Source organism: Ooceraea biroi, chromosome 8 (assembly GCF_003672135.1).
Source record: "Ooceraea biroi isolate clonal line C1 chromosome 8, Obir_v5.4, whole genome shotgun sequence".
In the NCBI taxonomy this organism is placed as follows: Eukaryota; Metazoa; Arthropoda; class Insecta; order Hymenoptera; family Formicidae; genus Ooceraea; species Ooceraea biroi.
In genome coordinates, this window is record NC_039513.1 from 10,674,171 (window position 1) to 10,692,036 (window position 17,866).

General features: G+C 35.1%; 2 protein-coding genes across 8 annotated transcripts; one reads left to right on the top strand and one right to left on the bottom strand.

Annotated features, from left to right (window-relative positions):
- On the bottom strand, positions 1 to 1,256 carry LOC113562355. Its single transcript, XM_026971678.1, has 3 exons — positions 728 to 1,256; positions 517 to 597; positions 1 to 294 (listed from the first exon to the last, which is right to left on the bottom strand). Exons 1-3 carry the CDS (start codon positions 759 to 761, stop codon positions 5 to 7), a joined length of 405 nt encoding a protein of 134 aa, XP_026827479.1. The 5' UTR covers positions 762 to 1,256; the 3' UTR covers positions 1 to 4.
- Positions 1,257 to 1,407: 151 nt separating this feature from the next.
- On the top strand, positions 1,408 to 17,336 carry LOC105275513 (2-oxoglutarate dehydrogenase, mitochondrial). 7 transcript variants are annotated; one of them, XM_011332411.2, is made up of 16 exons: positions 1,408 to 1,544; positions 4,734 to 4,991; positions 5,281 to 5,490; positions 7,297 to 7,417; positions 10,952 to 11,207; positions 11,514 to 11,748; positions 11,835 to 12,014; positions 12,271 to 12,451; positions 12,535 to 12,815; positions 12,892 to 13,120; positions 13,297 to 13,575; positions 13,660 to 13,838; positions 13,929 to 14,363; positions 14,508 to 14,662; positions 14,999 to 15,127; positions 15,508 to 15,607. In XM_011332411.2, the coding sequence occupies exons 2-16, from the start codon at positions 4,740 to 4,742 to the stop codon at positions 15,605 to 15,607; spliced, it is 3,222 nt and encodes a 1,073-aa protein (XP_011330713.1). In that variant the 5' UTR covers positions 1,408 to 1,544; positions 4,734 to 4,739. The 7 variants fall into 7 exon arrangements, with proteins under 7 accessions (XP_011330713.1, XP_026827473.1, XP_019885958.1 ...); XM_026971672.1 differs by lacking the exon at positions 1,408 to 1,544 and having other exon boundaries at positions 15,508 to 17,336; XM_020030399.2 differs by lacking the exons at positions 1,408 to 1,544; positions 14,999 to 15,127 and adding an exon at positions 8,931 to 9,033 and having other exon boundaries at positions 7,297 to 7,395; positions 15,508 to 17,336.
- Positions 17,337 to 17,866: the final 530 nt, after the last annotated feature.

The following is a 17,866-nucleotide window of genomic DNA, read 5'->3' on the forward strand; positions in this document are numbered from 1 at the left end:
TGAGCTAGAAAAATGTTTTACCAAAACTTTCTTCAGGCTTTTCTTCAACATTGTGAATTTTTTCAAGAACTTCGTAATTTCGAATTTTATTGCTAATCATAATTTCACTGTTGGAATCAAAATGTATAAACGAAGATTTTGAATCTGAATCTTTAGACGACATCATTAGCTCTTGCAAAGAAGTTCTTCCCCTCGTTTCCGTTTGCGCCTTTTGACAAACTCCCATCATGTAATTTAATTCAGATTTCAATGTGAAGCATTTTGTCTCTGCCATGTCCAATTCATGTCCAATTTCTAGATAAATTAATAGATTAATGCACATAATAACTGGCCTTAATGCAAATATTTTTACTTTAGTCACAAAATATATTTTTAAACATTGATGAAGATTAGTGAAATATTTGGAGCTAATCCTCCAGCTGATATGACATTAACTTATAAAATGACATAAATGAGATAAATGACATAAATATACTGACATAAATGAAAAAAAATTTGGCTTAAAAATGGTAATACTTTTTAACGCCATGTTTGGTTTGCTTTCTGATTCGTCTAATTTGCACGGTTGCATTCTGGATTGATTGTTTAAAGATGTTTCTATAAATACAAGAGTCATACATAAAATATAAGATAAAGAAATTTGAAGAATAAATTAATAACAAAAATAAGATCTTATATAAATGTTACGGTGAATTATTGAATTAAGTATTTTTGCTTTAATAATTACCAAATTTCTCGCTTTTGCTGTTGTTAAAGTTCATTAATTTAATTCACTTAAGTTTCATGTTATTACATATACTTGTCATCATTACACAGCACAGTTTTACGATGTTCGAACTTTATTTAAATATTTCACCGGATAGAAATAATTGTCGTTTTACAAAAAAATAAGTACACATAAAAAATTCAACTAAAAATAAATCATAGGTTACAGTTAACACGGTGGACAATTACATCGTTCTCTTGTTGCGCGGACTGCACTCGTTTCTGTTTCGAAAAATTACACAGCAATTCAGTGATTACAATTTGACAGAACAAGAACGTAAAACCCTTTAAACTTTCTCGCCATTTCCAGCACCAGTATCGTAATAACCAAGATCGAGATCCGGATGTAGATTTCCGAGTTTTATCCAAAGAAACGCAACGATTCAAATTGAATATAACTTACGTTATATTCAATTTCAGTTGTTTATTTGTTTCTTATATCCATTTTCCAGTTGTTATATCCGTTTTATATATTATTTACATATTATTATTCCGTTTTATATATTCCGTTTTTCTTTGAAAAAGCGCTTACCCAGCAGATTCGTAGCTTTAGAAAAGAACAGTAAAATTAAGTAGACTTCGCAGGTTACGATACTGCCTTAACGTCACGTGAGCGGTCACGTGACCGTGAGGGGCGCGCGGCGGGGCTTCGTGCCCGTTTTTGACGTTAGGTCGCGCCAGATATGCCTTCCCGGGTGTATTTTAGGAGCAGGTGGAACGGCGGCACCAGTGAGTTACAAATGGTGGATGGTGTGTGGTCGTCGTCGTGTTAACATCAGGTATGCGAGCTCTTCGGGGAGCGGCAGCGGCAGCGACGTTAGCAGAACACGTTACTTTCCCCAATTCGCTAACCTCTCGTTGAACCTTTGAAACCGTCGAAACGATCGCGTGCAACGCGAATCGCACCGCGACTGTAGCAGATTACGCTCGATTACGTAAAATCGAACGGACGGGCGATGAAAATAGTCACCTGACTTGACCCGACTGCGCGCAATTGCGATACGCGCGTGGCCCCCGCAGAGATTCCTTCATCGGAGAAAGATATTTGCGCGATACGGTTACTGGTCTGACACTATCCTCGCCTCGCTCGTCGTCGATGGCTCTCTCGCGATGGTCGCACATTGGAATCCTAACCGCCAATTTCGCAGAACTCGGGCGGAAATGATTCGCGCGGATCGCCTGGTACATCGCGGGCATCGTGACGCGATTCATTGAACGAGCGTTTCCGTTCTTTCCGTGAAAATCGGAAGTCGCCGCGCTTCAGTGGACACTGCATGGTGCTCGATCGCATTAGCGGTTTGTTAGCGTCCAGTTAGCGTATTGTTAGCGATCTTTCGCCGGTTCGATCGCGCGCCGCGTGCGCGCGGTCGCACCGCGTTGCACCCTCTGCACGGAGAAATTGGATGTATGCAGTGGCAATTACAAGTCTGTCCGTTTACAATTGCGAACTTTATTCTTTCCCCTCGCTGAGCGCGGCCGACAAGGTCTCTCGATTTTAAATGCAGCGAGTGTGGAGAAAAAAATTTGCAAAAACTGAGCACGTGGTCTCGCAATTTTTTTCTTTCTCCTAAAATTCGTTCCGTTCCATTTTCCATATTTTCGAGCACACTTAAATGTAAATTTAAGTCTCTCTGACTGCGTTCTTTCTGGCTTTCCTGTTATTTTTTTTGCGTTTTACGCGCGAAAGTGCATCGCGACGCGGCCAAGAAAGGCAGACGTGTAATCGCAAAAATCGGTTGTGCAATCCATGTGATAGACGTTTCCGCGATATAGCTCGCCTCGTTTGTCATCCCAAATGTGTGACGTAAAAGTGACTGCGTTCTTAAGAGGTATCTACATCTCGCGCACGTATTTGACGTATCGGTGAACGATAGCTGGGTATTCCCCTCCGTGTAATCTGACGAAGGTTTCTTCGCGGGAGAGAGAACGCGTGTTTTTTCCCGGTACGTCACATGTGCGCCAAACGAGGCCAACACAATTGCCTCGAAACGTCCGAGGAACCACTTATTGCGACTTAAGCGACATTTAGAGCGGTTTTTGTTTGACTTTACTTCTCCACGCTTCCTTGCATTCGTACGGTTTTTTTTAAATAAACGTGTAGTGCCGACTCAAGATAAATGCGACATGCAGTATACTTATGCAGTAATGACATAAATGAGGCAATCTGTGGAAAACGAGTGGTATGACTCAATGATTCTTATTGTTCGCGATATTGTTATTCAACTTCGAAGTGGAAAAAAATATGAATCTCTGAGAATTTTACTCGATCATCCGTTGGACATTTTTGCTTTAGATATTATCTAATTCTTGTAATCCCGTCTGCGGGAAAAGGAAAGACTTGCAAAAGAAAAGCACGTGATTTCGCAATTGTTTTCTTTTCCTAGTCTTGAATATTCTGTTCTATTTTCGATATATTTTCGAGCACATCTAAATAAATGTAAATTTAAGTCTCTGGCTTCTCTGCAATTTTTTATTTTTGCGAAATGGTGCCAAATACTTCTTTTTTGTAGATTATTTCACTTATGAATTGCCTTTTAATTATTTCATGCTGTTAAGTTAGTTAACTAATTAAGTTAGGTAACTAATTAAGAATTTAAAAATAATTATTTAATTATTTTTCAATGCCACAGTTATTATGTATGTTTCTATTAATGCTTATTATCATGATCTACAACAATTTAAATCTGATAATTTAAACATGATAATAAGCATTAATAGAGTCATACATAATAAATGTGACATTGAAGAATAGCTTGATAATTATTTTCTACAATGTCTTTCAATATTTAGTGCAATCATTTGAATTTTAATTTGTATGTTTGATATGCGATAGAGATTGAACTTTTCTGCAAAAAGATATCTGACCCTTTTTTCCAGACGAATAGGTTTCGAAATTTTATTATCACAAAGCATGAATTATGCGTTACTGCCAGACGGAATGACGTCTGTTAAGCCTTATCAGAATTCCATTCTTGATAGTGTAGGAACTTTGCTTTGTCTACATGTGACACTTTAGCCTTTGTACTGTTTTTTAAGGAAGTGTTTTAGATAGCATTTTACTATTATTATTCAAATGCATTACTTACTCAAGTACTTTTAATACAATGCAGTTTCAAGAACTTGTATGAAATTGTTTTCGATATTCTGCGAGACATTTGCTGCATATTTTTTTCTAGAATCATGTTACGCATTACGCAATCTGGAAAGAGGCCAGTGTTTAAAAATAAATCTTTTGAAAGACTCGGACATCTCAATATTTACGTTACAAACTATAATCGAGTAAAAGGTTTCACAATGTGATTTACATAAATCACGTATTTCTTTCAAGTTTAATATATTACACTAAATGCTGTAATTGTACAATAGCTTTGTTTATTCTGAGGATGAAGGAATTTCATACAGCTATAAATTGCCTGATGCTTTATTTAGCCTTACATCTATGTACGTAGTTGCAATATAGGGACAGTCAAATATATCAATCGTTGTTTACACAATTGCACAATGTATCTTTAGTACACCTCGCTTTTCTGCGTAATCTATGGATATAACATGCAGGCAAAGTCTAGAACTCCGGTGATGCAACAAAAACAAATACTAAAGCAACAGAGTGCAGCTGATAAGGCCAGGCACAAATCCGATTATTAGACAGTGTCTGCAAGATTGGCTTAACATTGAGACAGTGCTTATCTAAATCTTTGTCTCGTCATTAATGTCTCGATTATTGTGAATTGAGCAAAGTACTTGAAACGCTAATCTAAAGTGCAGACATGATCTTCACACAGACAACAGACATCATTCAGTTACTTAGGACATTTAAATGGCGCGTGAAATAAAATTAAATGTGTCTTATCTGTGTATACCCTCGAGTGTGCGGTTTCATTAGCTTATCAGTATCGTTCCCAGTGTCAATAGTACTCGATGTGGGAGATAAAACAAACGTAAATGACGGTTCGCGTCGTATGTTTCAGGTGAAAATGTATAAGGCAAGGACGATATTCACCACGCTGGTCCCCTTGGCGCCGCGTATATGCGGCCCCGAAAGGTTCGCGGCCTGGGTGGCCCGCAGTCAACATTCATCGTTTAGCACTACCCAAACGACCTATACTGATATGACGCGGAAGTACAACACCCCTGTAGCAACTGAGCCCTTCCTAAATGGCAGCACTAGCTCTTACGTTGAAGAGATGTACAATGCGTGGCTACAAGATCCGCACAGCGTGCACGTGGTGAATAAACCTGAATACATATCGATATATGAAATTATTATCTTACGTAAAAACATTCGATTAATTAGGATTCTTTTATTAAAGAATTAGGAGTTAATAGGATTTGATTAAGATTTGAAGATTTTAGTGAACATTGAGAAAGATATATGTCTATTTTATTCTTCGTACTATTGTTATACAATATATTCTGAGGTTTTGTAGAATTTTGTATTGTTACGATTCATACTGTTCTGTAATCTGGGAAACTTCTCTTAAATTTATTTTAAAATTTATTTTATTTTATTCGTAGTCATGGGATTCCTTCTTTCGAAACAGCACCGCTGGAGCTGCACCAGGGTATGCATATCAGGCACCACCATCCCTGGCTCCAAGTTACAACCAAATACCACTCGGAGCACTGTTGCCCTTGGGTGGTGGAGCACAGCTCGGCCAGGCTCCTATCAATGAAAAAATTATTGATGATCATCTAGCAGTGCAAGCTATTATTCGTTCTTATCAGGTATGGTGATCGAAATTTTGTTTGCTTTATTGTCGATAATGAATTCAATAATGTGTTGCTCTTGCAAACAAATCGTACATCACAGCTTGTTCAGTACAACTGTGTGATAACGTGTATGAGTAATGGTAATTTTTAGTCACTTTTATTAGTTTCTTTGCAAGAGATAATCACACTTTATTTGCTCACGCGTACAATTTATTTCTACAAAAAATTTTTATTACATGCATTATAAAGTGCTTCTTTTATTTATAATAAAATTATAATTACATGGGAATTGGAATAGCACTTTGTGGATTATTTTAATGCATTTTCTACTCATTAAATTAAAGACATAATTGTTTAATGTATTTAATATTACTTTCTTTTATTTTTAACATGCTTTATGAATTAAAAGAGAGCATGAAAATCTGCTTCTAAATTGTAACAAATCTAAATAATAAACAATTGGCACAAGTAACAATATATTAATAATTTAATAAAAATATTAATAACTGGATTATCACTTAAAGACAATAATTATTAACATTTTTATACATATTTTAATATAATAAAGAAATTTATAAATTTTTAGGTTTTCCTCTGTCATTTTTTCAATAGTATTTTTATATATTTATATATATAATATATATATACATATATAAGTTAAGAAAATTGATATAGTCGTATTATATCAATTTTCTTAACTTGTTCATATGGTATGTTTGTTTATGGGAATAATGATGGCATGCATTGATATATTGACATATACACGCATATATGATATATGACGTATAGGAAACGTTCTTATTATGTATGCATGTAGAATATCCACTTATATCTTGGAAAAATTCAAGACACTTTTTGAGTTTTATGTCCCAGTTTCATTGATACTGAATATATAGATAAAGATCGTAAAAACATATAACATAATATATAGTATTTATACTTATATAATGCAATATATGTATAATACGAACTTTATGTATCCTAAATGAAAGATTAAAGCGAATTTTGGGACATCAAATATTGTATGTAATTTATGTTCATTGCTCGCGGGGCTATCATGTATGTTTCCAAATTTTCTGGCATTACTCATGTTTGTTTCATGTATTATCAACTTAATTGTATGATAAATGCATTGGGCGCAAAGAGTTGATTATGAATGAATATTGCATAATAGCCTCATTTCATGTGATTATTATGATATTAGTCACTTACTGCATCTTTTATCTCAAGCATGCCTTGCAAGTTTATATTTTTCCCAGTAAGAATGATGGGTTTTTTCCAACTGTAATCTTGATTTATCATTCGTTTATAAGTATGCCAAATATTTTTATTGATATCGAGGAAGAAGCAGTATTGCGTTTTTAATCATAATTTGGGTAAAATTATAATTGCTTGATTGAAATTAAAACGCTAAATATATAGTAAAAATTTTTTACTATACATTAATATGATCAATCATAAACAAGTATAATTTCAATTTACTATAGTCAAATTATATAATTTGACTGTAGTAAATTAAAATTATACTTGTTTATGATTGATTATATTAAAATACACAGAAAAGAAAAGACTCAAAAGAGAAAGAGAGTTAGACTTATTCTTCTGTAAAAATTGTCACAATGTGTGCTATAAGTATCAGAACAAAAAAGTTAAATGTCTGTCAATTCCGCTATATCCAGCTACAATGTATATGTACATATATATATATATTTATTGCTTCTTTTTTTTTCTCTCTACATGGAATTATGTGCGTAGTGCAAGTGCGAGAGTAGACACAGTTATTATATAAATGTTAAGTTTGTTTCGGGATCGTTGACGTAGGCCCGAGGTCATTTAGTTGCTGATCTGGACCCACTGGGTATCATGCAAACAGACCTGATACACACGCATTACGCAGCGCGCAAGGGATCACCAGAACAAGTGCTGCGACAGTATTTGCTTGGTAAGGCTTTTCTCTCGAAGCATTTTCCACTCGGGCTACTTGATTGCAGACATTTTTTCCTTCCTATACGTGCCATACGTGCAAAAGGTGTAAGAATCGCGTCATACTGGTTTGGATTATGTGATGCATAAATGCGTATGATACGAATTATGAATCACTCAGTCTGGTCTCTTTCTTGTTACAATTTATTTGACGTAGAATCTTTTCCCGCGATATATACATTTGTTATTGTCATTTCATATGACCATTTTTAACACATTATCATCTTACATTCACATTTCGATACAAGAAGCATATTACAATTTACACATTTATAGGTTCACTCATCTTTTAAATAATTACTACGAAACTCACGTGCATTTACTTATTTATATAATACTTGATGTAATATGCAATTTTGAATATGTTTAAAGTGACAAGATTTTTATGAATTGTTCTGCGACGTATGGAACGTATTTTAAAATTAAAAGTAAACAAGTAAGAATAGAAATTTGTCACGTTTTCTTTATTCTTAAAGAGTTACTTTTCTTACATTTCAGTTTTTAATATTAAAATATTATAACATTGAGACATTTTTAATTGCACTTAGGGGAAAGACTTATAAAAAAATAATAATATTAGATTAGATTAGAAATTGCGAAATGAGGTCAATTAACTTTATATTATCAATTTACACTGATACTGAAAATGTTTAAGTAAGCATTATACTCGTTCTTTATGATCACAGAAACGATGCATCCCATATATACATATATCGTCTTTTCATAATTAGGAATAAATAATTAAATTATTCGATTATTTGTATGTTTACACTTATTATATAAATCAAAAACTGTTAACTGTTAACTGAATGTTATACAGTTCAACATTATACACGCATTGCATATATTTTTATATATATTTGACAGACTATTAAAGAATCTATAAATATGTATATACATCGCTCAATAATATGCAAATAGAATGGAGGTAAGAGTAAAGAAATTCTTGTTAGCTTTGCATGTATAATATATGTATGCTAAATGTATTGCTTTGTATATACGTGCATTTGATGTTTAACATGCTTGTTTCCAAATTGTCATGCTAACTCAAACATATTTATTTTCTCGTACATGAGTTGAACAGTGGGAATTCAATGTTTAAGCCATCCGATCCCTTTGTTGTTCCCTGTTAATTAAAAAAAAAGTAAAAAATAAAACGTTGGTGATAGGATACTTAAGAAGCAGATAATACATCCACGAAATAAATTTTAAGACATTTTAAAGCTTGTTATCTTTATGTGCGTATTTAATGCTAATTACTGTGATCTGATGTTTTTATCCGAAAGTAATTAATAACAAGTTACATGTAGTATCAATGAACATGTATATTATCTTTGCCGTGATGTATCTAATTATTTGTTAAAAAATAAAAACATCAAACACAGTAATTTATATTTTAACTAAAAATGTATATAGATCGATTAAAAGTTGAAAACTATTTGGTTCGCATGAATGTGGCATTAAATTGACAGATTCGTGGCCATCATATCGCTAAATTGGATCCACTCGGCATCAACAGCGCTGATCTTGATGATAGGCATCCGCAAGAATTACTCTATACCCATTATTCATTCGGTAAGCCTAAATGAGCGTGTCTCGGCATTAAAAAAAGAGTAAACTTTTGAACGAATAAAAATGCGTCACTCGATGCATTCGAGGATTATTAATCAGTTAGATTACCAATGATATAATCAAAATTTTTTATCTTTGAATGTATTTCTGTGTGTAGTTAAATATCTCTCTCTGTATATAATTTGTAGATTTTTATATTGTTATTGTATAACTGTTTTAACTTCTTTTATTTTTTAATATTTTTAGATATTGACAAGTGAATATCTTTCAAATAATTCATGTACAAAATGTATAAAACTCCGCTTTATATTTTGAATTTGTCGTATCGCTAATTCGGTCTACTGACTAATCCTTTTATTATAGATTTCAGCACATTTCAGTTTGTTATTTTCCCGTAATTTTATTTTTTTATTTTTACTTTATAAACACAGCATAATTTGGGTAAACGATATTAGATATTAGATATTAGAAACGACAGATATATCTGCGAAAAGCAAAATATATGTAACCCGTTTAATACTTGATGTTAGAGATCAGAGGCTTCTGTGACATAAATTCAATTTAAATTGAATTTAAATTAGATTCAATTTATTGAATTTCTTGATTCGTTTTGTCACGAACAAATGTAAACTGAGTACAGCGAAGAATTCAATAGTGAATAAAAAGGAAGAATCCTTGGAAATCAGTATTTCTTCTGATTATTGAGTCTAATGTCCACAGGAAAGAAAATATTCGCTACTCACTCCGAAGAACTCCAATACCAAGTAGCTGTAATGAAAAGTATGTAGTAATCGCCAAGTTGAGAACTTTCTATCAAATTTCACTTGCTATATATTAATGGGAGGCACTGGTTTGTTTTGGGTTTGCACATGATTGGAATAGTTTCTCTCTGAAAGTTTATATAAAGGTGCTTGGGCTTTTCTGCGTAAACTTCTGCGTATTTCAATTATGTAAAGGTTTACGAACAAGAAATAGTTTTCAAATATCTTCTGTGGCGGAATTAGAGAAAAATTTGTGTGCCGATTCCACACAAATACTCTGGACAATCGATTTAAAATGTTGCTATAAAAAAGCTAAAAACTAATTTTGTTCCTCTTTTTAGTTCCGATTGGCTTGCTCTGCTGACAAATCGAAGTATTGCCTATTATCTGGAACAATTCTCACACATTCTTTTTTTCTTTTCCACGTTGTGTTATTCACATTTATATTAGTTAACGATTTCTTAACAGTTTGTTCTATATTATTTTCTTTTTTTCTTTAAACATTCTTGATGGTTGTTGTCTGATTTAGTGGTGCTTTAATTAGTTTGCAGCTTTGCGTATTATGTACAAGGAAATTTTGTTTTTTTTTCTCAATCTGTTTGCCATTATACGTATATGTGATATTGTAGCCACAGTATACATACAAACACACCCCGCAAAAGTATACTGCGCATGTTTATAGATTGATTGATATTGCTGTTAAAGAAACACAAATGCGATGTATATCAATCATCCCTTTAATTACAATTATGTGAAAATACAGATGTCAGATTGAAAAGTGTAATGCAATCTTATTTAAAACTTTGGAACATTATATAGGAGACACATTTTCAGTATCAGTTTCGAATAGAACAAACTGATGATAAGATGTACCTATAATACATTTTAACTTGTACAGTTTATTTATTTATGTTTATTATTATTATTATTTCTATAATTAGCTATATAGGAAATCAATGCTACAGTTATATGTGCGAATTTATTGTAATAATAAAATCACGTTATAATTTACTCCAGAAAGAAATATGAAAATATATCTAAATGCATGTAAAAGTTTAAATATATTTATCAACTGTAGCATTTAGATTTCTGTTGACCATTTGTGCTGTGTTTTGGAATATTTATGAAATATTTGTGGCTTTTCATTTAAAATAAAACAGAGGAGTCGGACATGGATCGCGTTTTCAAATTACCATCTACCACGTTTATTGGCGGCAAGGAAAAATCGCTACCACTACGCGACATCCTGAAGCGTCTCGAAGCTGCTTACTGCGGTCATATCGGTGTCGAATTTATGTTCATCAATTCTTTGGAGCAGTGCAACTGGATTAGACAAAAAATGGAGACACCCGGAATTATGGAAGTAACAAACGATGAAAAAAGACTCATCTTGGCCAGGCTGACGCGCGCAACTGGGTAATAACACCGTATTCTGAATCCTACTTATTTAAAAATCGCTTTCTCGAAAAAGAGAAACTTTACATCTGATTTACATTCTGACTTACATTCTTGTTTTTATTTCATATATTTATTATTTGTCCAGTAGTTTTTTATTTAGTATAATTGATAGAAAACATACAATTAAGAAAACCATTTTAGAAAGTATGGACACGATATGAACTGGAATTCAGGTTTTCAATATTTTTTTATCTATCTAATAAATATCTGTGAAATGAAAGAGAAATGTGACTAATAAATGTTTTCTAATTTGTCGAATTACAGATTCGAAGCGTTCTTAGCTCGTAAATGGTCCTCGGAGAAGAGATTCGGCCTGGAGGGTTGTGAAATTTTGATTCCAGCTATGAAACAAGTGATCGATAAATCCACGGAACTGGGTGTCGAATCGATTGTCATGGGTATGCCTCACCGTGGTCGTCTCAATGTTCTCGCTAATGTCTGTCGTAAACCGTTGAGTCAAATATTCACGCAATTCGCTGCTCTCGAAGCTGCTGACGATGTAAGCATAAAGTGCTGCTTCTTAGCTATGTAAGGCAAATGTACTCAATTACTTTGTCGAATCCAAGAGTCCGGCTGATGTTTTAGGGTTCCGGCGATGTAAAATATCATTTGGGCACGTATATCGAGCGTCTCAATCGTGTAACAAACAAGAATATCCGTCTCGCCGTAGTCGCGAATCCGTCGCATTTGGAAGCTGTAGATCCCGTGGTTCAAGGCAAAACACGCGCCGAACAATTCTACCGTGGCGATGGCGAAGGCAAAAAAGTAAGTGGTCATTACGTAAACTTGATACACCAATAGTATCTTTTTATATGGATTGTTACGTAATGCGACAGAATAAGCAAGTCTAAGCTAATAATTTTGAAATTTCAATAACAAGGTTTAAGTCGATTAAATTATTATTAAAATATCTATTGTGTATTATATCCAATAATAAGTGCGTCGTGTGATTTTAATTATGTATCGATCTACATAAATAATTATTTATTTCAATAGATATATAATCTCATTTACCCTCCAGGTAATGTCCATCCTACTTCATGGAGACGCTGCGTTCTGCGGTCAGGGCATTGTCTTCGAGACAATGCATCTATCTGACCTGCCTGATTACACCACTCACGGTACTATCCACATTGTCGTGAATAATCAAATTGGGTTCACTACAGATCCAAGGCATTCACGATCATCACCGTACTGTACTGGTTAGTATCAGAATTGAGAAGACATTATTTCTACTTTTTAGAAATGATTTTTGATCGATACAAGCTTACGTATTGTCTGCCAGACGTGGCTCGAGTGGTGAACGCACCCATCTTCCATGTGAATTCCGACGATCCCGAGGCAGTGATGCACGTGTGCAAGGTAGCAGCGGAATGGAGAGCCACCTTCCACAAGGACGTTGTGATCGATATAGTCTCCTACAGGCGCAACGGTCACAACGAGATCGACGAGCCAATGTTTACTCAGCCTTTGATGTACCGCAAGATCAAGAACACTCCGCCAGCCCTCGACAAATACGCCAACTCTCTCATCGCTGATGGCGTTGTCACACCCGAGGAAGTCAAGGTAACAAATGTCATGCGCAATGTACAACCTTGTACACTTTTTAGTTTTAGTATTCAAAAATGACTGCATGTTGTAGGACGTCAAAGACAAGTACGAAAAGATCTGCGAGGAAGCATATAACAACGCCAGGCAAGAAACTCACATCAAGTATAAGGATTGGCTGGATTCGCCGTGGTCTGGCTTCTTCGAGGGAAAGGATCCGTTGAAAGTATCGCCCACTGGTATCAAGGAAGACACGCTCGTTCATATTGGAAAGAAGTTCTCGTCGCCACCGCCGAACGCGGCTGAATTTGTTATTCACAAAGGTGAGCGAACATGTTAAAAATGGAATGGTACTATTAAACAAAAGATTAGAAAATGAAAAATATTGAAGGTAAAAATAAAAATATAAAAATTAGTATCATTGTGCAGAGATTAATTTTAGTTAATTTATGTTTATAGTTTATAGTTATTTATAGTTTAATTTTAATGTGCTTTATAGGTATCGAGCGTATCTTGAAATCTCGTATGGAGATGATCGAGGCAAGAACTGTCGATTGGGCCCTTGGCGAAGCTATGGCTTTCGGCTCACTTCTCAAGGAAGGTATCCACGTCCGATTGTCGGGTCAGGATGTGGAAAGAGGCACATTCTCGCACCGACATCATGTGCTGCACCATCAGACCGTGGACAAAGCGACCTACCGGCCACTTTGTTACCTGTATCCCGACCAGGCACCTTTCACGGTGTGCAATAGTTCTTTGTCCGAATTCGGCGTTCTTGGTAAGAATACATAACTTCCAGTTGATTGTTCTTCATAATTTTTCTGCACGCGTCTTGTTTATTAAAGCAACTTTATTGCGACAGGATTTGAACTGGGCTATTCTATGACGAATCCTAACGCGTTGGTGTGCTGGGAAGCGCAGTTCGGAGATTTCAACAACACGGCGCAGTGTATAATCGATCAGTTCATCAGTAGCGGCCAAGCCAAATGGGTGAGACAGTCTGGACTGGTCATGCTGCAACCTCATGGTCTCGAAGGAATGGTAAAGTCATAACATCAAGTTAAATTATTCTTATGGTATAATTTATATATTTTAAGCTGTTGGCTTCAAGTTTGCTTTTTTTTCTTACAGGGTCCCGAACATTCCAGTGCTCGTCTGGAGCGTTTCCTTCAGATGTCAGCCGATGATCCAGATTACTTCCCACCGGACAGCGAGGAGTTTGCTGTTCGTCAATTGCACGACAGCAACTGGATCGTCGCCAATTGCAGCACACCGGCCAATTACTTCCACATCCTGCGACGGCAGATCGCGCTGCCATTCAGGAAACCCTTAGTCCTGATGACACCGAAATCGCTGCTTCGTCATCCAGAGGCAAAGTCCAACTTCGACTTGATGCTGGAGGACACGCAGTTCCTCAGAATCATACCGGAGGAAGGAACGGCAGCCCAGAATCCCAATAGCGTCAAGAGATTACTGTTCTGTTCCGGCAAAGTTTACTACGAGCTGAAGAAGTCTCGCGCAGAACGGAACTTGGACGATAAAATCGCGATTGCCAGAGTGGAACAGGTCGGTTATCTTTCTTCACGTAAATCAATCACGTTTACATTTCCTTGAACTTTCTTTAAAAAGTTCCATCATTCTTTTAATTATTAAAATATTAAAATATTCTAAGCATATTCGTTGATAGTAATCAATTTATCTGTTGTATAGATTTCGCCTTTCCCATACGACCTTGTCAAGAAGGAGGCTGCTAAGTATCCCAATGCGGAGTTGCTGTGGGCTCAGGAAGAACACAAAAATCAAGGCGCGTGGACTTATGTGCAACCTAGATTCCACACCGCACTTAATGGCTCCCGAACCGTAGTGTAAGTATCAAAATAAGTAAACGTGTTGATGCACAACAGTGAAAATAAGACGCGCGCGTGCGCGCGTCTCTGTGTATGTATGAATGGTGCTATGTTGCACAATATTGTTTTTCGCTTCTTGTATCTCTACCTGTTCACACGGCCCACGTTTTTATTTTGATACGGCGGTACGCAAAATTTCGCGATCGATACATGTATGCGAAGCACTGCGTGTTTCACTGCTATAAGGTTTTATGAGTTTTTATATATATATATATATGTAAGTAATCTTTCGCTTTTCTCGTTTTATACATTTCATGAAAGTAAAGTGAAAAATTTGGGCCGTGTGTTTTGCAGTGCTCGTGCGTCAGAAAGTGGTCAAGGGTGGTTTGGCGGTTTGTTTTCTTCATCCAAACCGAGCAAAACCACAACTGTCCCAGAGCCACAGTCAACGGAACCTGCTGAATCAAAGCAAAGAACAATAAGGTAATCGCAGTAAAGTCGTCGATTTACTGAAAATAATTGTTGTCGAGTAATTTTCATTTGTGAGTATGAGTATTTGTGTGTATACATAAGCCATTCATTTTGAAAGAAAAATTTGTTTAATTGCATTATAATTATTTATACACGCATGTAATATATATATATATATATATATATATATATATATACACACACACTTTACAAATAATACAATTATTCAAGTATGGTATCATATTTATGAATTTTTTAAGTACTTCTCCCCGAATTAGTTTTTTCTTATCAGTAGGTGTCGTTGACTGGTAGGATCATTGGTGACTGTAAGCACATTGCTTTTCAAAGATAAAAATTACACATTATATTAATGTTTTGGTATAATGTTTCAGATACGCTGGACGTCCCACTGCATCGTCGCCTTCTACTGGCAGCAAAATGCAGCACATCAAGGAGCTCAAGCAACTCCTCGACGACTCCCTCAGCCTTTAATGATCCTTCGTAGCGCTATGTGTAGAACTGAAAGTTTATTTATTTTCCTCGTATATCTTAATGTGATTATTACACCTTTGTGTCCTACTTGACTACACCATACAACCGAGATTATTGTAACCGTTTAAAACAACTTATTCGCAATGGTCTTCTACGTTTAAGCTTGCTCGGGCGCACGAATGTCTTGCGCTCGTTTGTCCACAATTTTGTTCCTCCTTGTTGATCACACATGTAAAGTGGACAGTATGGGTTAAAAGATCGTGTCAGCTTTCAATTAATAATCGAACAAGTTAATTGAATACTGACTATTAATTTACAATCTTCTTTCTGCTCATTATTTGGCAGTGAGTAATTTATTCGCATATTGCATTTTGTCTCTTTATTTATGTTTGAATGCGACGTCAGTGTGTCTTATTACTAAGTGACGCGGTTTGTGTACGTTCGAAAACAACACGCCTCAAATTTTCGTGCACGCAATTGAGATTAATGAAAACTTTTAACGTATTTCAATCAATTTTATATTCAGACGAATATAAAAAAAAAAGGAAACGTGCGACATATGTTGCTCATTTTTTAGGTCCATTGGGTGCGTGAACGTGAGACATTCGTGCGCCAATCATCTTCTGTACTTCATTCTGTTCGTAAGTTGATAAAAATCAATCTCGTGAGGTCATAGAAAGAAAAGTATTATTAATTTATGCAATGTTACGCAGCGCGTACATTTTAATGTATAGCGATTCTACACTGTGAACTGAAGAAACTGTCCACGGCGAAAGAACGTAGGATATAAATGGCATATCTTTTTCTTTCTCTCTTCTATTTATTTGCCCAAGATGCCATGAGACGGTTGCCAATCACTTTAACTTTTTATCGTCGCTGTATTTTTATAAAAAATTAAATGATTGGCAGTTACGCGACGCACTCTTAACGTAGAAGTGATAGCGTAGCACTATCTCTCGAGCTCCGTATCTCGCAGCCTCGATTGTGCTCAATATAATAACGTTGAATACGTGAGGATAAGTCACATTTGTCGAGCTTAAATCCTCGATTTGGCTTGCTTGTACTTACTTTGGCGTGTCACGATTGAGATCCTTAGTGCTACCCCGTGGACAGTATCAACGGACACTTCAGTTCAGTAAAATGTGTTGAAAATAGAAGACAAATTAGTAATACTTAATAGCATCTAGGGAGTAATTTTAATGATAATTTAGCCGGGACCGGTCACCCTATGTGGGACCGTTGCGTAGTGTGCGATGGTATGTGCACAGTATTTATATTCTTCTACCTATGAATTATTTAAAGAAACGGAATACACGAACAGAGAGGAAATGTCGCATACTTCTCAGTGGAAGAAAGTACTGTACGAACCGTAATAACACATGTTGTATGTCGGAAAGCGCGATGGTGAAAAAGCGGTCTTAATTTGAACCGGTGCTTATGGAAAATAGTTATGTTATACGTTACAATCTGATACGATATTGTTAGACTATATTTGAGAAAAACTGCAATGTGTATCGTTTCATCGTCAGTTTTCTCTATTTATTATATTATCATACCTAATGGAACGATCAGAATGAGCACATGCATGGGAAAATCAAGTTTAAATCTCAAATAAGTGAAGCGCCTGGCATTTAAAAAATTTTTTTGCGATAAATAAATAAAACAATTTTGCTGATATTATTTCCGATATTGTAGTCTTATTGCTGAAATTAAAATTGTCTTCATCTCACATGCTTTGTGCAATGTATTTCCCTCCACAAAACCTAATCTTGATAATGTATAATTTCAATATTGAACAGTGTGTTTGATGTAATAATATAATAAACTCGCGTAAAAAAGTCACGCGCTGTGCGTATACTTGGCGCGAGGCACACTATCGTGTCTCTTGATATATATTTGATATAAAAAACTAAAATTATGATATAAAATTTTAATTTTGATATAAAAACCTAAATTTCAAAACCGGCAAAAACATCGTCAAAAATGCAAAATCCGGTAAAGAAATACTATTAGAATTTCAAATGCTCTGAAATGAACAAATCAATGATTGTTTAAATCATGTGTAAATAAACATGTTCTAGAATGATTATTTATTTAAAAAATTGTATATTTTCTTTTCGATTCGCACATTCTTTTCCAAATTCGATCTTCATTACAATTTTTAAAAGTTCTACAAATTAAAAATTGATCATTGTAATTCGCGGAGTTGTATGAGTACTATAAATATATAATAATAATACTTACATTTGTATTTGAGAA